Source organism: Balaenoptera borealis (genome assembly GCF_965194805.1).
Source record: "Balaenoptera borealis genome assembly, chromosome: 20".
Lineage (NCBI taxonomy): Eukaryota > Metazoa > Chordata > Mammalia > Artiodactyla > Balaenopteridae > Balaenoptera > Balaenoptera borealis.
Window position 1 is genome coordinate 13,150,780 of NC_138879.1, and position 23,966 is coordinate 13,174,745.

Genomic DNA, 23,966 nt, shown 5'->3' on the forward strand with positions numbered 1-23,966 from the left:
AGCCAAGGCCACCTCGGGTGCGGAGGGAGGAACTGGGACGGGAGGCAGTGGGAGGGGAGCTGAACAGAGGTCCCTTCTAAAAGCGGTCCAGATCTCGATTCTGGATGAGGCCTGCGGGGCCTCGTGTCCTGGTTCATTACTGTCGAGTAAGGCACAGGCTTCCCTAAGGCGTCTTCAAGGGATGTAGTTTGCTTTTGGTGATTCTGTTTATGAATGTGAGGAGGGAAGCACAGACATGTTGTAGACAGTCCACAAAACGGCACTAGGAAAGCCTGATTTCAGTTCCCGAGATGATTCCTAGTGGAACTGGCCGGTCTCAAGGATCTGAGGGGCCTCACATTGTTTACGGATGGACTGCTGGTGACTCTGTGCAGGAACCCCCGTGTGAGCCCCCGACCACATGCACGCCTTGCTGAGGTCTGGGGTGCGAGTGGACGGGAAGGCCCGAGCCTGGTGCACGGGGCCAGCTGACCTCCTGGTGTTCTGGCCACTACACCCACCTGACCCGGAGGGACCTGCCTGAGGCCCGCGTCTCTCGCCTCCTGCCTGCCCTCGGGGACTTCTCTGCTGGGAGGTTCGTTTCCTCCGCATCAGCTCAGTGTTCTCATGGGTTTGACGGGTGTCGCTGGAGCATGGACTCTGGAAGCATGAGCTGGCTTCTGCCGGCTGACACTCAGACTCTGAGTCGCTCCCCTGTGTGTCATCGACAGCTTGTGATATGCAAACCGTTTCTGGGTTTAGGGGCTTGGCTTGGCCTGGGGTGGGGTGCAGGGCGTCTGTTTTTGTGTTGAAGCAGTGACTTTGCACAGAAACCATCGCTCACAGTGAAGAGGAAATTAAAAAATCACCCGTCATCCCAGCAGCTGGGGACAGCCAGTGTTTCAGGGATTCCTTCAAGGTGGTTGTTCCTTCCTTATCGGTTCACGTCTCAGGAAGTTGGGGTCATGTTGCATGCAGCCTCCCACTCCAGCTGGGTGAGCTGCTCATGGCTGCAGAGTGACTGCTGCGGCTGCGTCGCCCCGCCACCCGTCACACACACCGTCAGAGCTCAGGAGAGCTGCCTTCTTAGGAGAGGGAGCGAGTGCCGGAAAGGATGTGCACTCCTGAGCGTTCCTGGGCCGCTGCCGCGTGCTTCCCAGAGTGTGCCGCCAGGCCGGCAGACACATGGAAGGGGAGGAGCAGGGACTGGCCACCTCTCGTTACTTCTTGGGGACGGCACTGGGAAGGTTTGAGGCTGAGTGGCCACTCCCCCCACATCCTCAGCTGTGTCTTATTGGCTGTTGAACCCATCTGTTGAATTCTTAATTCTTGTGTGTCTGTCTTTCATAATTTCTGTTTATCTTTCGTAGTTTCTGTATCCGTGTCATGGCTTTCAGTCATTTCTTTCACCTCTTTGAACACGATAAGCACAGTTTATAATCTGTCTCTAAAAAATACCATCATCTAGTCCTTCTGTGGTTCTGTTTGTAAAGGCCTGGATGTTGGGTATGAAAAATTACAGCAGTACTTTGAGGCCTAGAAACGTCTCCTCTCCCAGAGAACCTTTACCTTTGCTTCTGGCCAGACGTGGGGGATTCAGTGCTGGGCTTCAGCGAGCTGACCCAAACTTTACACTCACTTCTAGGGTGTGGTTCTTTGGATTCAAACCCCCCTAGAAGCCCTGGACTCCCAGATTTGTACCACCACCACCCCTTTGAGGCTCCTAGACGCCGTGGTCGTCTTCCTGGATTTTAGTGCCTCCTCCGGGGTCTCCGATACAGGTCAAGGAGAAGCTGCTCTCCTCGCTGGGCCTTCCCTCCCTTGCTGGCTCAGCAGTGACTCCGAGCACTTACTGTTTGATTTTAATTTTGTCCAGTGTTTTAAAAACGTCTTAGCTGTGGGGTGGTCTGTATTACCTAGTGTGTTAGTTTTTTTAACCTTTTATTTTGAAATAATTGTCAACTCACAGGAAGTTATCAAGTCGGTACATAGAGCTCTTTGCTGCTTTCACCAGCCAACCCCCCGCTCCCCACCCCGGTGACAGCATCTTAGGGTATCATGTCAAAGCCGTGAAGTCAACGTTGGCATCCTCCCCGCTAAACAGACAAAAGACCCCGCTCGACTTTCAGCAGTTTTCACGTGCGTCCGGGTTTCTGCAGCTGCGCTCACAGGAGTCCAGCCAGCACCGGTGGGGGTGCAGGACTGCCCCCTGCGTGGCCTCCCGCTGCCCCTGCTTCGTGCCCTCCCTGTCCCCCGGGCAGCCACTGATCTCTGCTTGCCCCTGTACTTGGCCATTTTGAGCACGTTGTGTAGATGGAGTCTCATGGTGTCCCCTTCTGGAGGCTGACTTCGTCCATAAGCATAATGGCCCTGAGACCCATGCAGACAGTTCATGTGCTCATAGGTTGTCTTTCTTGTCTCCTTGTCTGGTTGCATCAGAGTTTGTTTTAACCCTTTGCCCATGAAAGGACATTTGGGCTGATTCCAGCATTTACTACTGTGAATAAGGCTGCCAAGAACATTTGCATACAGGTTTTTGTGTGAACATAACTTTTCATTTCTTGGGGATAAATGCCCAAGAGTTTCACTGCTGAGTCATATGGTTAAGTATATGTTTCCTTTTGTGAGAGACTGCCAGACTCTTTCCAGAGTGTCTGCACCATTTTACGTTCCCACCAGCGATGTGTGAGAGAGTTCCAGTTTCTCCACATGTCACCAGCACTCGGTGTTGTCACTGTTTTTAACCTTGGCGGTCCTAGTAGGCTTGCGGTGATATTTCATTGTGGGTTTAATTTCATTTTCTTAACGGGTGGTGATGCTGAACATCTTCCCATGTGCTGTTTTTTTTTCTTTTTTTTTAACTTGATAAAATACATTTAAAGTTCATATGCAGGGAGAATATCCAAGAAAATTATTTTTAATAATAATGAGGCTTGGATTCTCCAGTCCTTAAGATGTCCTGTGAACTGCTCTGTTCAAAGCAGAATGGCATTTCTTAGGAGCAGGCGAATAGATTGGCAAAATAGAAGAGAGAATCGGAAGTAAAAACATATGTGGGATTTGACGTGTGACAAAGAAGACGTGTTTCCAGCCTCGGTGAAGAGGGCAGTTTATTGAGTGGATGATGATGTCACAAGGGGCCATGTGGAAGGAAACAAAACTGTGTCCCTACTGCACACGTATACAAAACTAAACTTATAATTAACAGAAACTTAACTGATTAGCTAAAAACTTCAGTATAAAAAAATATAATTTAAAAAACTTCAAAGAAATTTTAGGAGACATTAGAGGATCACGTTGGTCCCTAAAAAAACTTCTTAATGTGGAAGTTTTCAAATTACACAAAGCAAAGAGAAATAGAGTAATGGGTTCCATGTATCGGGCCCCCAGCTTCAGTGAGCATCAGTATTTGCTCCTCTTGTTTTATCTGTTCCCTCAGCATATTCCTACCAGTCCCAACCCCAGAATTATAAAGCAGATGCAGACACTGTGTTGTAGTAACACTGTACTGGTTAGTTCTAACTGGTAAACACTTTCTTTTGTTTTTTAAATTTGTTTCGTTTTGGTTTTGGCTCTTGGCACATAACCACCTAACAGAATTAACAGTAGTTCTGCAGCTAGTAAAGAACAACAGAAAATAGTTTGTTTAAATGAATATTAAAAGCTTTCGTATGGCGGAATAGACCATGTATAAAATTAGTAGACAAAACATAGATTTAGAGGTAATACTTGTACAGCAGTTGAAAGGTGAAGTTGTTATTTATAGGCTGCAAAGACTTTTAAAATTGCCAATAGAAGATAAGCAGTCCATCTGAGAATTGGGCCATGCAGGTAAGTGGACACTTCACCTGAGCGTAGACCCAGGTGGGCTCTGAGTTGGTGATGGGTACCCAGCCTCGTCTGGTCGCTGGGGAGATGCTGATTAGCTCCACGAGGAGGAAGCGTCTCCTCGATCACATTGGCTACGTCAGAGCTTGGTGGCCCTGCTGCCGACGGGGTTCTCGCTCTGGAGTGTGCCTTGTTACAGTCTTGTCTTTTCAGGCTGCTGTGGGCGGTGTCTCTTACGATTAGAAATGTGCAGTCTTCTGCCCTGCAGGGCCACTCCTGGGACTCTGCACCAAAAAACGTGTGTAAGGGTGATGGGCAACCTGATGGGCAGACAGGCAGTCCGTGTGCCGACAGGGATGTGTGTTACCACCTTGTTTGAAGTGACGAAAACTGGAAGGAGAGCTTAGCCTGTCAGGAAATACTGAATAAATTGTTTCACAGCCACAGTGTGGGATGTTACCTGTCTACTAAAGAGCGTGGGCTCTCCAGCGGTTGGTTATGTTGTTAGAGAAGAAGAGCAGTTTGGCGGCAGGAGCCGTGTGCGAGGGTCTGTGTCCGTCCTGATTCTGCTGCAACATCCCGCCTCTGGCCCCCGGGCCCCCTTGTGCTCGGCAGGGCCACGTTTGTGGTCACAGATAGTGTGAGTCAGGAGCTGTGAGGAGGAGGGATGGTGTCACTTTGTCGGGAGCCTTCCATGCTCACGCAGACTCTGCAGAGCTGGCTTCCTTACTAGCCTAGCAGCATTTCAGATGACGGCCGCCACCTGTCACTGGGGTCCCTGGGTGACAGTGACGGGCACCCCTGTTGATGCGTGACAGATGTACAGCGTGAACAGGGGGAGCCTTTGTTGCCGTGGACGCTGAGCTTGAGGCTTTGTTGCTGCGGTGTCACCCAGCCCAGCCTGGCCGTGTGGGGTGTCGGTGGTCTGTGACCCTCTGAGCATGGAGGGGGGTGCAGGAGCCATGCTCCAGCTCAGCTTAGTCTCAGGGTCAAGGTGGGAGCTCAGTGACAAAGAAGGAGTGGGGGCACAGAGCCGACGGGGAGGTGTGCCTGTGCCCTCTCAGCCTGTGAGGGTCCATGGGGGGGATCCCCGAAATGCATGGCCCCCACAATGTCAATGGTAGTTTTCTATTTTATTTTTCTGCAGTGTTAGATGTTTTTCAGCAAATGCAAATTACTTACTCAGTAGGAAGAAACCACTATGCTGTTTCTGTTTTAGTGACAAAGGTGGGAGTGCAGAGGCCGCCCTCTTATTGTGTCGTGAGTGGGCAGCATGAGGAGTTGTGCGGTCACGATGGGCCGGGGCACATGGCCTGTTGGCAGGTGTCGGCGGGTGCCGGGCGATGCGTTGGGCAGGTCAAGTCACTGCAGTGGTCCCCATGGTGGAGCCCCCTTGGTGGCGGGACCATCACGGTGAGGCCGCCAGACGGAAGCTCAGGCATCCTTGCATTCGTGGCCAGTCAGTAGCTATACTGGCCATGTTCCCACCCACGGAAGTGGTAGTTCAGTTATAAACACGGACACTACGTTATTCACAGAGGTGGGGAATTTACCAGAGCTTTGAGTACCGCAGCTCACCTGGGGACCACCCTATGGGGATGATAAATGTTACCTCCTCTGACCCTGTCCTGACCCTGGTGCTGACCTGAGACCGGGGCATCTCCTTTGTCTTTGGAGCCCCCGTGCCCCAGGAGAACCTGCTTCTCTGTGGTCCTCACTGGGCAGGTGCCTGCTGTTCAGCCACAGCTCCTGGTAACCTGTGGGTGTCGATGGCCCAGCAGCCAAGTCCTCTGCATTGAGTCATCCTTGGGGATTCGTATGGGGGTCAAACCTGCAGCCTCCATGTGGCACTCCCTTGACTGGGTGGGGCTCCCCGCGGGCACCCGCTTGATGCTGCTCCTCGTGGGTCCTGGCGCTGCCCCTGAGCCTGGGCCAGGTCTGGTGCTGAGGCCATTCTGGGGGCTTGCTTCCCGACACCAGCACCAAGGCATGGGGAGGGGGTGGGGGGAGGGGAGTTGGTGTTGCAGCTCTGGGCTCAGGTGTAGCAAGGTAGGTGCTGTGATGGGCACTTATAGGGAAGTGACATTGTGTTCATCCTTTTTCTTCCTAGTGTGCATTTTAATAGAAAACTTGTCCCTTTCCAAAATGCCCTTCAGAGGTGACGCCGTGATCGGTAAGTGCCTCTCTTCTCCAGTGATTCACATTGTGGCCTTTTCTTCCAGAACTACTTCAGCTTAAAAAGTGAAGACCAACCTGTTAGGGTGGACGGGAAAGTTCCACCCTGTTAGTATCCTTGTTTTGAAGTTGCTGGAAGAACCCATTGTAAACAGTGAGCGTCCACCAGACTCTCCCCACAAAAACAGAGACTCTCCCTTCTCTTCCAAGGGGTCAAGCTCCTTCCTCAGAGCTGCTGACTGGGGCTCTGCCCGTCACGGCCGTTCCCAGCACCCGGCATTCTCGGCTGTTCCTCCCCCAGATGGGTGGTGCAAGCCTGAGGGGCACTCTCTCGCGGGATGAGGGGAGGGCCAGCAGTTGCCACGGCTCTCCCTGGGGGTGGCGGCCAGGCCCTGTGCGGGTCTGGGAGCCTCTCCACATTCCGTGGCACCTGGCCACAGAGAAGCAGTAAGAAAAGCCTCGGGGTCACCTCCACCACTGGGCTGTCCTGGCTCTTTGGTCTGCAGCCTCAGAAGTTCTGTAACTTGAAAAAAAATTGAATAGATTTAGTGTTTGTTTCCAAGTATTGGATCTAATTGAATTGAATGGGTTTTTATTGGTGGGGGTCTGGGGGGATTGTTCGGGGGAGAGGTACAGGAAAAGACCACCTGAAGCTTGAAGGTGTAATAAAAGAACAAAAACTTCCCCACATGACAGTTTTCAGATTTCAACAGCGGAAAGAAGACTTTCCACCTTTAGGTGGAGAGGGTGAGGGCCTTTAGAATTTTGTTCAATCTGGAGAATGTGTACCTTAGGTTTCCTCCAGGTTCCTCTCAAAGATCACCATCTACTTTGACTTGAGAGGTAGAAGAAGATCTGTGTGTTGTTGTTTTTAATTTCATACAAATGTTCTTTACTGACTGAATGAATTTGTCTCTTTGACAGATGGTTGGCAGTGGCTGATAAACGACACCTTGAGAAACCTTCACCTCATTTCAAGTCACTCTCGACAACAGATAAAGGTGTGGGGAGCGAGGGCTTTCTGGCTGTTGCACTGTGTAGAAATAATTACTTATTTTAGTGTTTATTTCAAAGGGCTGTGTGCATTATGAGTCCCTTTTATAGACCAACATGATTGATAAATGTCATAATTACATTTGGAATTCTGGATGATACTGTCTTTGTAATTTATGATCAAGAACACTAATGCAGCCATTATTTACCAGAATATTTAAATTTTTTATTACTGTTTCTGGCTTTATTAATTATATTTACCTTATAAACATTTCCCCTATACACTCTCTGTCCTATTGAGCAGTAGAATTTTAGGATTGGAAGCTCTGTTCGTGATGCTCATGTACCGATGAGCAAACTGCATCCAGAATCATGTCAGCACGTCAGCGTTAGTCATTTCGAGCGAGCAAGAGTGTGTGTGTGTGTGTGTGTGTGTGTGTGTGTGTGTCCCCGTCCCAGTGGCCACTACTGTCCTGCCCCAGGACAGGTGAACTTTGGACTAGCAGCATTGCAACCCCTAACCCCTTGCAGAGATAACAGTCTTGGGTGTTGTTAATGACCAGGCTTTGATATTGAGGATGAAGGAGTGAAAGTACATATTGGTCTCCTTTACAGTTCTCCAGCCTCCTGTGTGTCTCAGCATTTCTGCTGGGTTAATAGAACAAATCTTCAGTCCCCCTCCCTTTTTTAAAGTAACTTTATCATTCTGTAGAATCCAGGTACAGTTTTACTAGTTGAATTTGAGTTCTTCACAATCAGTGCCTTAGAATTTCCTTTTAAAAACATATTCATAGTTGATTCATACCAGCCGTGACCATGGTTTGGTCTGCTCCTCTGATTTGTACGAGGACATCCCTCCCCCAGCACCTCTGCCAGGGCTCCCTGGTTTGGGGGAGCAGCAGGAAGAGCACATGAACCCCGCATTTGCCCCTGACTGTCTGTACGATCGAGAAAGGCTTAGGTGAGTGACCGTGGAGGCGACAGGAGGGGCCGAGGGTCCTGCGTGCGGTGTGAGCCCCGCAACTGCGCTTTGTCCCTCTCACTGCCCCACCCTCAGATTGGCCCTTCCTCCTCGTCCAGCCCCTCCTGTTCCCAGCACCCATGGATCCCAACTCCTCTCCAAACGAGGTCTGTACATGGCTCGCCTGGGGGCCTTGCCACGTTGCTTCTGGGTGTTTACCACACTTTTCCTTCATTACTTCTGCTGGGAAAGAATAAAATGCCACGTTTTATTGTTACCTGTTCACATTGGAAGACATGGAATTTGCATTGTATGGAGGAAATAATCGTTTTCTCTTCAGTGTATTAGTTGCAGAGAATATTAAAGTTATGACTGTATGTGACCGATGACCAGCAGATGCACCGGAAAGGATGACGTCATTCAGCCTCTGGGTCTTTCAAACCGAGTCACTGGCCTGATCGCAGGGCTGCCCGGCTGCTCCTGGGCCGGGAGCCTGCCGCCCACTCTCATCTGCTTCGTTTCAGGAGGCGGCTGTGTCGGCCCTGGCGGCCCTCTGCAGCGAGTACCTCTCTGGGGAGGCGGACTCCACCGCGCAGGGTGAGTGGGCGCCTGCACTCGGGCGCATCCTCCGCGGCTGGGGTGGTGGGCGGTGCCCTGGGTGCCCCTCCCGCTGCCCCTCCCGCTGTGGTGTGAATGGGGGCGGGGGGGGGGGGGAGAGTGGGCTCCAGGCTGTGGAGACACCGCCTCCTCCTCAGCCCGTCCCACCCTCACCTGGCGCCCCGAGGGGCTCTGCAGGCCACGCGGGCTCCACTTGCCTGGATTTTACCACTTTACGTGTAGAATCAGCTCTTACTTACTCCAGCAGCGTTTGCTTAAATTCTGTCTTTAAGTCAGCTTTCCCCCATTTTGTGCTTTGGAGGCTCCCGTTACCGTGGTGGCGCTCCCTGTCTCTGTGGAGGCCGCTCTTCCATCCCGTCGCTTGGTGCCCGTCCTTCATCATCGGGTGACTGTTTTCCACACTCGTTTCCCAGGCTCTGTCAGCTCAGAGTCGTCTGCTTCTGCTGTCCTGCCACATCCTCCTGATTTCATGCTTTCTCCTTGGAGTCTGTTCATTTAGTGATTACTTCATTGACTTTTCTATTTCACTGTAGTGTGTTTTAGAATTTTTGTATGACCCATGGCAGCGCTTTTCTGGCAAGTGTCCTTCACGTGTTAACACTTTTGCTCTTTTCCTCTTCACTGGAGCAGTGTCGGTGTAGCTGCCTCACTACACGTCATTGCATCAGTTGGGTTTTCCAGAACCACCTCTAAGCTGGAGTTTATCTCACACATCACATGGTCCTGTTTGTAGGGTCTAGTTCAAGAGTGTTAGTTTTGTATGAAGAAGCTTCATATTCACATGTTATGTGGCCCCGTAGCTTTCCTTTATACCATTGTATAGAACATGCACTACAGTTACTTCAAAAGTAAAACACTTTAAAAATTATTGTAAGTGTAGAAGAATCATGAGTGCAGTAGTCTAAATCTACTTTCTGTGAATTTTTTCAAAAATAAGAAAATATTCTGTAATTTGATCTTCTGACAGACTTTCCAAATTAATGATGTTACACTGTGTTCCTTTACCGTAGGCAATTTTACATAAAGAGACAGAAAGGACAGTTGGTCTTCTGTATCTGCAGGTTCCACATCCAGAAAGTTCCAAAAAGTAAAATTTGAATTTTCTGTGCAGGCACCTATTTGCATAACATTGACATTATATTTACAGCGATTGACACAGCACTGGCATTGTGGTCAGTATCACACATCACCAAAGATGATTTAAAGCGTATGGGAAGTGTGCGTGGCTTATATGCAAACACTGTGCCATTTTATAAAAGAGACTTGAGCGTCTGTGGATTTTGGTTTCCTCGGGGGATTCTGGAACCAGTCCCCGTTGGATATTGAGGGACTACTGTAATGTTACTTTATATTAAATTGGGATGATCAAGTCATATTTTACTTTTTGCTTAAGAAAAGGGTAACATGTCATGTCACTCTGACTATAAAAACAAACGACATTCTGAAATTAACATGTTATGTTAAAACTCAAGTGAGTTGTAGAGAAGGATTTTCATGCTGTTGCTGAAGTGTGTTGTTTTAAGTTCCACCAAAGATAACACCTTAGTGTACATACGAGTGGAGTTCCAGCTTTTTTTTCCTATCCTAATATATGAGGATGTAAGGTTTTCACATTCACGTCATAGAAGTCATGCTTCGTTGAAATGTAGGCAGTGATAACAAGAATCTCTTCGGTTGTGGTAGGTAACAGAGTAAGGGTGTCTGGCCTTTCTTGACTTTCTGAGCTGCGTTTTCAGAACAGATCTGGTTTTTCCACTTCACTTCCTAGAATTCTTGAATCACGCCCTGGACTTTCAGGGCCCTCTTTCCCATTTCTCCTTCTCACAACCTCAGTTCCAGGTACTCTTGCAGTTCCCATGACGGGCTTTTTCCCGTGTGGGAAGGTCTGTTTTCCCAGCCCTGTGCTCTCACTCAGCCTGGCTGACGGCTCTGCCTGTTTCTGCCCAACCAGCCATGGGTGTCTTGTGAGGAGCAGTCCCTGCACCCCTGCTGTGTCCGAGCGCTCAGCCCTGGGGACTATGTTTGCTCTCCGTCTTTGAGGAAGTATCCTCATTTCTGAGGAAGGCATTTGTGTTCTCAGTGAATAAAAAATGAAAATTTGACTGTGTTGACTACTGTTAAAACTGTCTTGGCTTTATTTTCCCGGGAGTGAAATCATGTATTAAAATGCTTACGAAAACCTTAAAACCACTCAATAAGTACTCTTTTCTTCAATCTGTTTTGATTTACACCACTTTGAAAATACATCTACTTTAGGAGCCTAAGTAACCCCTCTCTTCTTCCTTCAGCACTGTTTGCTTGTGTTCTGGAACGTATGTGAAGAGTGTGTCTTGTGGATAATGGACAACAGTGGTCACCTTCTGGTTCCATCTTTTCAGAGGAGCTGGTAAAGCAGTATCTCGCCGAACTTCAGAGCCCCGAGGAGATGGCTCGCTGTGGCTTCGCCCTGGCCTTGGGCGCCCTGCCGGCCTTTGTCCTGAAGGGCCGGCTCCGGCAGGTGAGGCTGGCCTGAGCATGGCGGGGTGTCGTGTGAGACGCAAGTGGGGTTTGTGGGCGGAAGGAATTCCTGAAAGCCAGCACGTGTGTGCACAAGAAAGGGTATGGGAGCACCGGGGGCAGCAAGTGGTCTTTGAGAGGCCGGTTAATGTTCTCGCCTGAAGGCGACTCGGGATTGCTGACTCCCAGGCTGGGTAGGGAGCTGCGGCCTCCGTGGAAACACACCTGGCCTTTACTTGTCTGTGGTGCATCACCCAGTGTTTTCTGCGTAAACGAATGTCTCCAGCCTTGTCTGGAAATGCTGGCCTCCCCTGTGGCCGTGGTGAAGGGCGCTGGGTCTCCCACCCCAGGACTCCTCCTTGGGGAGCTGCCCTTTCTCCCCAGCACTGGGCCCTGTGTTTCTGGCATGGCCGGGGGCAGGGGGGTTCTCCCTTGAGCTCCACCGTCCTTGGCCTGTCTCCTTTCAGGGGTGATCTATCAGCTCTCCTGACACCCCGACTTGGGTCCTGAGCTCCCGGGAGAGTGGGTGCCAGAGTCAGACCCTGGAGACCCAGCTGGCCTCAGCCCACCAAACTCTTATGCTTACGCGCCCCTCTCCCTTAACTCAGAGATCAGTCATGGTCCTGCCAGCCCACCTCCCAGATGTCGCTGCTGCCAAGTGCCTGGCGCACACATGCCCCTCACCTGTATCACCTGCCCCTGCCCAGGACACTTTGGGATCTGACGCACTAGACCAACTTACGTACCGAGAGTGGGGACAGACCATCCAAAGCCTGCTCTGGGGCTTATCTATTTGAAACACCTGGCTTTTAGAACTGAACTGTTCCTTGGAGAAGTAACTGGTGGAGATGTGAGAAGCCAGGTGCTTTGTGTGCCCTGTGCTTCAGCTCCAAGCCGGGGGCAGAAGGGGATGCTGGCCGTGAGTGCAGGGTCTTGCCCCGGAGGAGGAGGCAGATCTGCAGAGGCCGCCTGGGCGCCAGGGGGTGGGGTGGGGGTGGGAGCCCAGCAGTGGGAAGGGTTGGGGGCAACCCCCTGTGCCCACACCGTGTGTTCTTTGGGGCGCATGGCCCACCCGGGTGGCCACCAGCCACGCTGTGCTGCATTCTGGGAGCAGCGGGGCACCAGGCCAGGTCTCCACTTGCATGGAAAGTACATTCATCTTGAGGCTGACGGTTCTGTTGATGACTTGTCATTGCTTTTCAGGTTCTAGCAGGCTTGAGGGCTGTTACCCACATTTCTCCCAAGGACGTGAGCTTTGCCGAGTCCAGGCGGGATGCTTTGAAGGCAATCGCTAGGTGAGCCCTGCAGGTTTTCCTCCCCAAAGTCGCTGTTCTCTCGGAAGCCAGCGACCGAGCACGAAGGGATGTTCACGGCAGTTTGTGTGAGAAGCCCAGTCTTGGGGGCTGAATCTACTTTGAGGCAAATGTTATTTTTTATTTTCTAGTTTCTTCTCTCTTCAGAGGATTGTCCAAGAACATTTCAGCTCATAGAGGATCGTTACAGTTTTGTCATAATTATAATGAATATTAAACCCATAGCGCACTTATCTCTGTGCTTTGGGGACACTGGACCTGCTCAGGGACTGGGGCTGAGCTTTCCACTCGAGACCGCGGCCCCCAGGACGGGGAGTGGCACGTGTGGAGGGAACGCTGACGCTAGTCACACACGCACACGTCGGGAGGGGCTGCCCTTTCTCTCCCCACGAGCCTGGGTGGAGCCCCTTCTGCGGGGGGCGGTGGGGTAGGAGGGACCAGCCACAGACCCCCCCCACCCATCCACCCCGTGCACCCTGAAACGGTAGACACTAGAAATGTGGTTTGGAGAAGAGCGTCACTCAGCATTACGTCAGTGGGGATTCTGAGTCTGCCTCTGAGTTATGGGTCTGTTCAGAGGTCATCCTGTCAGGAAAGACACATCAGGCCAAAATGATGAGAGAGACAGGAGAGCTTGCGTGGGATTCGCAGACATTAGCTATGTTTCCCATGTTTTTAATTTCAGGATTTGCCAGACTGTCGGTGTGCAAGCAGAAGGGACTCCAGACGAGGTTGTGTGCAGAGAGGACGTTGCCCAGGTTTACTGCACGTTGCTGGGCTGTCTGAGCGATTACACCACCGACAGCCGCGGGGACGTGGGAGCATGGTGAGACGGACGTGTCACCCTCATTCCCTGCTCCTCTCAGGAATGTCCCGCCGAGGCCAGAGACGGGGCGTTCATGCTGCTGCCCTGGCCCCAGCCCGGACCCTTTATTCCCAGGGCAGCCGGGGTTTCCGTCCCAGCCTCTTGTGTGTGCATCCTCCTCTTTTTTTTTTTTAATATTTATTTATTTATTTAATTTTTTGGCTGCGTTGGGTCTTAGTTGCAGCATGCGGGATCTTTTGTTGCAGCGTGGGCTTCTCTCTAGTTGTGGCTCTCGTGCTCAGTACTTGCGGCGTGCAGGCTTAGTTGCCCCGCGGCAGGTGGGATCTTAGTTCCTTGCCCAGGGATTGAACCCGCGTCCCCTGCGTTGGAAGGTGGGTTCTTAACCACTGGACCACCCGGGAAGTCCCTGTCCTACTCTTCACTGAAAAAAAAAAAAATTAACTTCATAAAATACAAACATTGTTGTGTCTCCCTCATCTAAGCCCCAGTTGTCTGCTCTCCAGTTTTACCTAATAAAGTTCACGCAAATCCCCCACGCAACTGTTTAAAGCAGGGAGGATCTGAAACCATTTTGGGGAAGGGGAGTAGGGAGCACCTGGGTAGTTCTCCAGGGATCCCGTTGTATATCATCATCTTGGCTCCTGCCTGATTGGGGATAAGACTTGAGGTGCACAGATTTCAGTCTTGGGAGGAGCCCTTCAGTTGCTTGTTGACCTGAAGGAGGTCTGTGTCATTGTCAGCCGAGCACGGGGAAGACGCTTACGCCGCTGTGCTCGGATCCCTGCCTGGATTCGCTTGTATTTCCTTTCCAAGGTTGCAAAAGTACTTTTCTGTGTACTAGAAATAAGAGACTAAGTTGCCATTTTGGAGAAGCTGAGAGGTTCTCCTACAGCTTATGTTGGAACCTCTTCTAAGTGTTTTTATTCACATTCTCTCCTTCAAGACCCCCTGTAAACGCGCCTTGTGAGGAGGGGCTCACTGTGGGCTGAGCACCGGGTGAGGTGTCGCTGACACTGAGAGGAAGTGGTTTACTTGTTTATTACAACGATGTGAAAAGAAGTTAGCTTTAATTTCGTCTTGTATTTTCATTAATAACATATCTGGTTGGGTTTTTCCCCCTTCTCTCTGTTTGCTGGCCTTTCCTGCCTCTTCATCCACCAGGAGTGTTCCCTTATCTCACCCGCTGCTTTCCTTTCCTTCTTCTCGTCCTGAGATGGCATTTGGGGCACGGCTCCCGTGGGGGCCTGAGAACTGCGCACGTGTCTGCACAGCATATCTAGAACCCCGGGGTCCTCCCAGACAGTGGGAGCATGGGGGCTCTCAAGGGGGCCACAGCACCTCCCCGGGCCCATGTCCTCTGGGAGGCCCCAGCCCAGCACGGCCACCTGAGCCCTTTGTTTCCCTGTCCTCCGTGGGACGAGGCCGTGGCAGCCGTGCCTTTTAGGGTCTGTGTGGGTGAAGATGCTGTGACCACAGCCGGGGCTCACGTGTCTGCCCTGGACACTGAGCCCCTCTTCCTGGTTCTTTGCGTGGCCTCTGGCTCTAGAGTGGATCCTGGACACTGGTAGGGTTCTGTTGAGGACGCTTTGGTTCTGCTTCATCCTCCCAGAGGGTGCTGAGGGCTTCGCAGCAGGCAGTGGGCCCGCTTTGAGTACAGTGCCGTGGTCTCTGCCTCACCCGATACGGGCGGCCGCTCAGGTTCTGCTGTGTTGGCTGCGTGGTGGAGTTGTGGGCGGTGGTCCTCTGTGAACGTGGGGGCCCCTTCTCAGGCCCCTTTAAGGGGAGCCCTTTACTCTCTGACCCTGGTTGCACAGTTCAAGCCAGAAGGGCAGTGGGTTTTCATTGGTGTTGCAGTTGCCACCGTGGCTGCCCCCAGAGCACGCGGAACATCAGGTGAACAGAGGAGGGCCAGCCAGTGCTGTGCACATGCAGAAGTCCCCTCTGTGAATCTTTAATTCCAGAGGTTTATCTGAGTTCTGCAGTGTTGGGTCCTTTTCCAGAGATCCTAATTCTCTGTAGAAAGTCTTCATCTTTTTCATTTGTTTTCCATCTTTCTTTTTTTTTTTTTCTTCAGCGTGTTCCTCATGGTTACTTTAAAGATTGGCCATTTACTCCAATTATCCGTGTCATCCATGGGTCTATTTCTGTCGTCTTCTCTCTCTCATTATTGTAACACTTGGTCTTTTTTTTTTTTTTTTTTTTTTAACATTCCTTGTAACTTTTAACTAAATCCAGAAGTTGTGAGTTCAAAATTGCAGAGATTTTGGGTTGTGTAATTTCCTTGCAGCAAGATTTAAGTTTCCTTTTGTCAGGCCCCCTATTGTGTGGGTGGGTCACCTGCTGTCCTCAGGGCTGGGGTTGGCTGGCCCTTCTGCCCACACCCGCAGCTCTGACTGAGGGGCTTCCCAGGGCCCTCCTCCTGCACATGTGCACCCCCAGCTGCCGGCTTCTGGGGTTTTGGACCCACACCCTGTGCTTGTCCAGTTAGGAGCTGCTGAGGGCCCCAGGGGCGTGTGCTGCAGGCTTTAGCCGCTCCTGTTTCCTCTCGCCGGCCTTTCCCTGTAGTGCTGTGCCTGTGGGCGCTGGGGGTCCAGGGGGGGTGCTCTTTCCTCCCTCTCTCTACGCCCTGACCCACCCTGGCACCTCCAGAGGGTCGTGCGTGTTGTGTCCCGAGCAGCAGCTGGCTGGCGGCTGTGCCTTGGTGTCTGAGCCTGTCCAGCTCCCTCGGCCCCGGCCTGTGTCCGTCTCATGCCTCTGAGCACCACCACACCTGCACTCAGTGCTTTGGCTGCTGGGCCTCTCCGGGGCCGGGGCCTCTGTCCGTGCAGGTCCGAACAGCACAGGCTATCTCCCGTGTGGTGCGCACTCCTTGGCGGGAGGGTGGGTGCCCCAGGCATATAGGACCTGCCGGCTCTGGCGACGTGGGGCAGTGTCTGTGGTCCCTGTTGACCTGCCGGCTCTGGCGACGTGGGGCAGTGTCTGTGGTCCCTGTTGCCCAGCTGTGTCCGACCTGGGTTGAGTGTTCTTTGTCCCAAGTTTAAAATGATGCTTTCACTCTGGAGTTAGGCCAGCAAACATGAGCTGCTCTACATACGTCTATCCCTCGAAAAGCCAAAAAGCCCTTAAGAGTTTTTCTGCTGGGAAAAAAACTTTGTAGAGTGGGTATATTTTGTGTTTAAAGGTTCGTGAGAAAATCAGCGCTGTTTCTGTGTGTGCGCTTGTGAGAGAGTTTGCTGGGACCTGGCCATTAGTCTTCAGGTGTCAAACAGGTGTCTTTGCTCAAGGTAATGTGTGAGAGAAATATTTCTCGAGGAAAGGCTGCTGGCGGCCTTTGTCGAGCCTCCTGCATGTTTCTTGCCCTGGGTTGAGGGTGTCTGAACCCGACCCCGCAGAGTGGCTGATGGTCACATAGCTCCTGGGGCAGGAAGCCGGCGCCTCACCCCCTCCATGTCTCTGCAGGGTCCGCGAGGCCGCCATGACGAGTCTTATGGACCTGACTCTTCTGCTGGCAAGGGACCAGCCAGAGCTGATCGAGGCCCCAGTGTGAGTGTGTTCTCCCGCTGCGTGGAGAGGGTCTGCCGGGTCCTCCCTCCTGACTCCACAGCCCCTGCTCCTGGCTAGGCCTCCCTCAGGGTCCAGGCCTGTTGCAGGACAGCCAGCTTCCTGGCTCAGGACCCCTGCGCCGAGCGCCTGCTGCTGCTGGGGACTGGCCATCCTGTCCCCCGCTGGTTCCCTGGACACCGGGCTGCCTCCGGGTACCTTGCTGGCCTGGGATCACCGCGCCCCTTCTGTTGCTGAGGCCCCCGAGGAGACCTGGGCGTTGCTTCCTCAGCACCACCACCCCGACTTCCTCCTCTGGCTGCAGGCACCCCGTCCTCCCATTTCTTCCGTCTCTTCTCACACACCACCCATCCGGTAGCCGTATCAGTCTTCACTGCTTCCACTCTAGACCTCCCACTTAGGCTTCTGGGCTGTCAGATCCCGTTCCCACCCGCAGCCACGGTGGCGCGTGTGCCCGCTCTCATGTTCCAGCCGAGCTAACCCTGCGCTCTCGGTTTGCAGCTGCCAGCGGATCATGTGCTGCTTAGCCCAGCAGGCGAGTGAGAAGATCGACCGGTTCCGGGCGCATGCAGCCCGTGTGTTCCTGGCGCTGCTTCACTGGGACGGCCCCGCCATCCCCCACGTGCCCCACCGGGAGGAGCTGGAGAGGCTTTTCCCCAGGTACTGGCGCTGAGTTCCCGGTGGGGCAGCTCTGTTCCCAGCGGGGCGGCCCCTCCAGCTCATGCTTCTGTCTTGCAGGTCCGCTGTGGCCTCTGTGAACTGGGGCGCGCCGTCGCAGGCCTTCCCTCGCGTGGCCCAGCTCCTGGGGCTGCCTGCCTACCGCTACCACGTGCTGCTGGGGCTGGCCGTGTCCGTGGGCGGCCTGACCGAGTCCACGGTGAGCAGGCGCCTCAGTGGGCCTTCCCGAGAGGGAGCGCTGCCTCCTTCCTTCCTTCCATCCTTCCTTCAGGAGCCTCTGCTGGGGCTCAGTGTGCCTGCGGGGCAGGTGGGGGGCGGGCGTTACCCCTGATCCACTGGACAGTGTGTGGGGCATGAGCTCAGCGGCAGGGAGACTGCAGATGCAGATGCATGCAGCTCCTGCGCTCCCTGGCTTTTTTGCCGGTCTCGATTCACCCTCCCTGCACATCAAGCGCCCTATGGTTCCCCAACCTGTCTCTCCAGGTTCCTCTTTCCTGTTTGTGCATTTTCTTGGTGGTTCGTTGTGTTGTCTCCATTCTGTTGTGTTGTCGCCCCTGCGTGGGCCCCTCCCTCTCCCTCTTGCCCCTCATCGCTCCCTGGGCCCTGATTCGGTGTTTCCTGAACCAGTGGATTCCTGGTTGTCGTCACTTCTGGAAAGTCCTCCACCGTCCTCACTCCCGCCCACAGTCAGTCCTCTCCGCCTTCGCGCTTCTTTTCAGATTACTGCAGTTTCTGCAGTTCTGTGTAGCCTGCTCGTTCCCTCCCACTGTTGCATTTCTTGGTGTTTCAGTAATTGTATCTTCATTACCATTCAGTTTGTTTTGAAATCTGTTTCTCGTGCTTTTCCATCGCATGCTTATCTTTGTGACTGCATTTCTCTGTAATAATTAACACACAATATCCTCCTACATTCTGTGTCACGTGATCCAGTGTCTGCTGTCAGAGGGAGGCCTGCATCTGCTTTCTTGCTCTGCAGACTCCTTCGTGAGAACTCACCAGTTGGGTGTTGGTTGTGCGATGGTGTTAGCTGTTGACCTGAGGGGAGGTGCCTTTGCTTTTGCTCCCCAGCAGCGGTGGTCGCCCAGATACCGTGCATCTAAGGGGTCCAAATTTAGCAACAGCATGTGAGGGCTTGGGTTGTGTTGCTGCATCCAGAGCTGCGTTTCCGATTCGGGTGTCTGCACTGTGGCCGTGCTCACGCCCGGCCCGGACAGGCTCTGAGGGATCCTCACTCTCCGTAGCAGATGTTGTGAGTCTGTCACCGCGGCCATCCCTGGGGCAGAGGGTGCCAGGAGTGGCGTGGTCTTGTCCCTCTTACAAGAATGCCGTATTACAGGTCAGGTACTCAACACAGGGCCTCTTTGAGTACATGAAGGGGATTCAGAACGACCCGCAAGCCCTGGAGGACTTCACTGGGACCCTTTTGCAGGTCTTTGAGGACAGCCTTCTGAACGACAGGTGAGTGGTGGTGCTGTTCGCAGTGGTTTCTCAGATCCCCAGGGTCTCATTTCCCAGCAGGGTTTTGAGGGGAGGTAGGGTGGGCCCAGGTGAGGAACGTGGGCACAGCCAGGCAAGGGCGTGACCAGAGTCACCTCCCGGGCCCCTCGCAGCCTGCACTCTGGGCCGGTTGTATATGTTGGAAGTAAGGTGACAGAGGCTGTGAGCCAGGAGAGTTCGTGTGGCTCTGGCCTGTGGTGCTCCCTGGTCACGCACACCAACATGTCAGTGCCACTGCTCAGACACGTGGTTCACACACAACCACGACCATCGAGAAGATGAGATCTCAGCCTGCCAGGATTGGAACGTGACCTGTTTTCTAAATGTTTTTGCTGTAGCATTTTGTTAACTGCTTTTCCAAGAAGATGGAGTGTAGACCCAAAAGCCCTACCTCAGAATTGGGGATGTTTCCTGCACCTTCTGAGAGGGCTGTTCCTGGACTCCGTTCTCAACTGTCCCAGAGCATCTGGGCCCCCGGTTACCACTGCATGGCTGCAGGTCCCCTCGTGCAGGCCCTTGTCCTGTCCCTGGGATGCACAGATAGCTCTCATCAAACAGGAACTCAGGCCATTGCTCTTTGCTGTTTCCGCAAGCAGCTGTCGGGAGGTGTAGAAGACATCTAACAAAACACACGTAAAGTGTACAGTCTGAGAGGTTTTGACTCATGTCAACAACCATAAAAACAATCAAGACACTGAGCACATCTGTCACCCACAGTTGCCTCCTGCCCCTTCTAACCCCACCTCCCCAGGGTCCCCCAGCCCCAAGGCAACCACTGATCTGCTTTCTGTCACTGTAGCTTAGTTGGCATTTTCTAGAACATTACTTAAGTGGGATCATGCAGTGTGTGCCCTTTTAGTGTCTGGCTTCTCGGATGCAGCATGTTTCTTTTAGAGTCACCCTTTTTAGTGCTGAGTTATGTTCTGTTGTGTGGTTACATCACAATTTGTCTGTTTAGCTGTGGACCGGCACTGGGGTTGTTTCCAGGTTGAGGCAGTTGCAGGTGAAGCTGTGATGAACGTTCACGCACAAGCCTTCATGTGGAGCTGTCTTCCCTTTGCTCTTGGGTGAACGCTAAGGAGCGGACTGGCTGGGGTCACAGGGCGGGGGAATATTTAAAGCTGACAGACCGTTTCCTGCTCCTGCTCATGGCCTCTGAGAGTTCTGGGCGCCCACGTCCTCACCACAGCTGGTGTGCTCGGTCCTTTCCTTTTAGCCGATCCAAGGGGGTGTGGTTTCTCGTCGTGGCTGTAATTCGAGTTTCCCTCCTGACTGAGGGTGGCGGGCATCTTCTCGGGTGCTTGCTGGCTGTCTGCATAGCCTCTTTGGTCAGGTATCTGTTAAGATCTTTTGCTCATTTTTAAACTGGGTGCTGCTTTTTTACCTTGCTGCCGGGTTTTGAGATTTTCTTATACATACTGGACAGGTCCTTTGTGAGACGTGATTTGCAGATGTTTCATCCCAGCCTCTAGCTTGTCTTCCACACTCTTAACAGTCTCTCTGTTAAGAACAAATATTTTACATTTTGATAAACTTGTTTGTACTCTTGTTGTTCTATGGATTGTGTTTTCTGTGTCATATCTAAGAAATTTCTGCCTAACTCAAGGCTACAAAGACTTTCTCTTACATTTTCTCCTAGAAGTTTCATAGTTTGAGTGTTCCATTCAGACTTCAGGTCCGTTTGGGGTTGGTTTCTGTGTGATGCAAGCTACAGGTCCAGGTCTGTGTCCTGGTTTTGCCTGTGGACGCCCAGTTGCTCCACGTGTGGGAGAGACTGACCTTCCCGCTGCGTTGCTTTTGCATCATTGTCAGAAATTGTGGATGTGCAGCCCAGTTTGGGACTTTTCTCTTCGTTGATGCTTGTCTTCACACCAGGATCACACGGTTTTGATCACTTGAGCTTTGCCACAATAATTACTATTTTTTAAAAATATTTATTTATTTAGGCTGTGCCGGGTCTTTAGTTGTGGCCCCGTGGGATCTGTGTTGCCGCGTGCGGACTTCTCAGTTGCGGCATGCAAACTCTTAGTTGTGGCATGCATGCGGGATCTAGTTCCCCGACCAGGGACCGAACCCACGTTCCTGTACTGGGAACACGGAATCTTACCCACTGGACCACCAGGGAAGTCCCCGCCACAATTATTTAAATTGAGCAGTGTTGGCCCTCCAGCTTCGTCCTTTCTTCCCGTAGCTGTTTGGGCTCTCCTTCATCCTTTGTGTTTCCATATAAACTTTAGAATTGGCTTGTCATTTTCCGCACACGTCCTGCCAGGATTTTGGTTGGGGTTGAGTTGACGGCCGTCCAGGGAGAGCCCTCATCTCAGCAGCACTGAGTTTCCCCCGTGCCCAGGTCTTCCCTTCTGCTGGGTTCTGGTACCTGGCGTCTCACACATGTCTTCTCTCCCAGGGTGTCTGTGCCGCTGCTAAAGATGCTGGATCAGATGCTAGCCAACGGCTGCTTCGCCATCTTCACCGCCGAGGAGAAGTAAGTGTTCAGAGAACGGCTGGTGAGATCCAGAAATCCGGCTTCTAGGAGATAGCTTTCTAGTACGTTCAGGGTCAGTTTTTATACACCGTGTAAGTGCCACCAAGAAGCATTGGCTGCTCCCACATGGGGGTGGGGGCCCCTGCTGCAGCCCTGCTGTCCAGGCAGGAAACAGCAGGTGAGGTGTCCCCTCTGACGGGGGCCTGCAGTCAGGGCAGTTACGGACGGCAGACAGGACGGTGAATGGGGATCGCAGAGGGCCGTGATGGTCGCGGTGCTGGGATCTGGTCCAGGTGGAGAGCCCACCTCAGACAGGCCGGGTGGGTGTGGGCGCAGGGAGCGGGTCTGAGAGGCCGCTCCCCTCCTCTGCTGTGCTCGGGGCTCCTCAGCTGCCGAGCACAGGTACGCTGCAGACGCTTCATCGGCCTCCCTGTCTGAGGCTCTGGTGCCTTGGGGTTAATTTTCTCCCACTTCTGAGGTCTCTGCTGCTTGATCGGCTGCTTGATCTCAGAGCTTCCTGCTCGGCTGGTGGTGACAGTCGTTGTGTGTCATCTTTCTGGGGGTCCTTCCCCAGTCTGGGGCAGTGTCCTTGCACTGATCAGGGCTTGGGTGAATCCTTGGGGGCCCTGTGCCCTGCACACCGAAAACTCAGGGTGGCACCAGGTTCTGCCCAGGTCCCCTCCGTGTCCCCTCCGCAGGCAGGAAGCTGGGCAGTTGCAGGCTCACCTCCTTTGCCTCCCAGGCCTCAGTGGTCACCGTCCTTTGCAGCCTGCTGTCTAGTGAGTTTTGTTCACTTTTAGTTCTTCCAGGTGGGAGTGGATCTGGTCCCTGTTGTTACGTCTTTGCTGAGACGCTCAAGTGCTCTTTTAACTGAATAACATCAAAGGGTTTCCCCTTTAATTTGCTGATGGTACATCACAAATTACATTTGTGATGTACATGGTACATTTCTTATACCTACTGTCAGAGCAACTTGTGCATTCACGGGATACGCCCCGTGGTTGTGGGATGTGATCCTTTTATACATTGTATGACTGCTTACTAAATATTCTGTTTCAGATCTTAACCTATTTTCCTGGTTTGAAAATTTCAAAATGAAATGGTAGGAGAAAATAGTACCCCAAGTGTCAGGCTCACCTCCCGCAGCGGGGGGTCATGGGCACTCCAGCTGCTGCTGCTGGAGGGGAGTCTCGGGGTCCAGGGAAGGGGCTGCTGCCGTGCAGGAGACGTGGGAGCCGGGGAGCTGGAGAGAGCAGTGGCCCGTGCGTCTTGCCAGAAGCCACCGGTTGCAGATCAGTGTGGGTATGAGGGGACGAGGCAGCCAAGGGTGACTGTGGGCTTCCTGGACTGGCCACTGGAAGGGGGCAGTGGTTCTCAGACAGGAAGGCTGGATGGAGTCGGTGTGGACCAGAGAGGCCTGGAGGTCCAGTTGGAAGGCTGTCCTAGCAGGTCAGGCTGCTGTAACAGAAGTACCACAGCCCGGGCAGTTAAACACCAGAAACTCATTCCTCCCGGTGCTGGAGGCTGAATATCCGAGATCAGCAGAGGGACGCAGTCTCGCTGTGTCTTCCCATGGCAGAAAGACCACCTCTTGTGTCTCCTCTTTGCAGGGCACTGATCCCACCGTGGGCTCCGTGTCATGTTCTAATCGCCTCCCAAGGCCCCACCTCCTAACACTCTCATGTTCCAGATTAGAGCGTCAACGTAGGAATCTCGGGGACACAAACATTCAGTTCATAGCAGAGATGTTTGGCTTAAGATGCTTGTTAGATCTCGTCCAGAGGAGATGGATCTTCCGGGCTGGAACTCGGTGGAATGTCCTCAGAAAATGGGTGGTATGTGGTCCCATGAGGCCACCAGGGGGGCAGGTGTAGACAGGTGGCCAGGGGAGGTGTGTAGACAGAAGCGCCGTGACAGAGCTGTAGGGGTGCCCCATTGTTAGGGAGACGGGGAGCAGAGGGGAAGCAGATCTACCAGGAAGAAGGTGAGGCGGAGGGGCAGTCACAGGGGGCGTCAATGATGTGTGCTGAGTGGTCACGTAGGCTGAGGACAGGAGTGACCGCGGCCCTCAGCGACCTGGTGGTCACTTGGTCCCTGACAGGCATTTCAGCGAGCTGTGGGGAGAAGCCGGAGGGATCAGGGAGGGGTGGGGCTGGAGGGCGGGCCGGCCGAGAGGATAGTGGTGCCACGTGGATGGCAGGTGGCGGCGGTGCCCGTGGGGGGCTGAGGTCTCCTTTAGCCTGAGAAGACGGGAGAGTCTCCCTGGGACCACTTCTGGTCAGGGGAGCTGCTGTCACAGGCTGACCCTGAAGTGGCCACCACGGGCGGCTGCTTGCTGCCTGCCTAGGGCGGGAGGTCTGTCCTGCGCCCTCGCCCGGGAGTCTGGTGACATAAGGCTCTGCCCCCAGCCATATCCCAGGTTATCTGGCCAGTGGACGGGAAGAGGGAGTGTGGGGCCACTCAGACCACTGTGCCTCAGCCCTCGTCGTATGGCCAGAATTGGCCTGGGGCTGCGGCTCCGCAGGAGAGGAGCATTCATCTCATGGGGACTCACGC

The 23,966-nt window shown here is 53.1% G+C and overlaps 1 protein-coding gene and 1 long non-coding RNA gene across 2 annotated transcripts in view; one reads left to right on the forward strand and one right to left on the reverse strand.

The window, feature by feature from the left end:
* The window catches only part of TBCD (tubulin folding cofactor D), a 174,335-nt gene that overhangs the window by 140,238 nt on the left and 10,131 nt on the right, over positions 1–23,966 (forward strand). The window contains exons 24-34 of the mRNA XM_082374178.1: positions 5,918–5,980; positions 6,907–6,983; positions 8,461–8,533; positions 10,933–11,051; positions 12,254–12,345; positions 13,049–13,189; positions 16,649–16,732; positions 17,252–17,410; positions 17,489–17,627; positions 18,765–18,886; positions 21,333–21,410. Of these exons, the coding sequence (XP_082230304.1) occupies positions 5,918–5,980; positions 6,907–6,983; positions 8,461–8,533; positions 10,933–11,051; positions 12,254–12,345; positions 13,049–13,189; positions 16,649–16,732; positions 17,252–17,410; positions 17,489–17,627; positions 18,765–18,886; positions 21,333–21,410 (1,147 nt within the window). The remainder of the gene's footprint in view (positions 1–5,917; positions 5,981–6,906; positions 6,984–8,460; positions 8,534–10,932; positions 11,052–12,253; positions 12,346–13,048; positions 13,190–16,648; positions 16,733–17,251; positions 17,411–17,488; positions 17,628–18,764; positions 18,887–21,332; positions 21,411–23,966) is intronic.
* Positions 13,350–16,641, reverse strand: LOC309619252. The gene is made up of 2 exons (XR_014238831.1): positions 16,140–16,641; positions 13,350–16,093 (listed from the first exon to the last, which is right to left on the reverse strand). It is a non-coding gene; the product is annotated as an uncharacterized lncRNA (long non-coding RNA).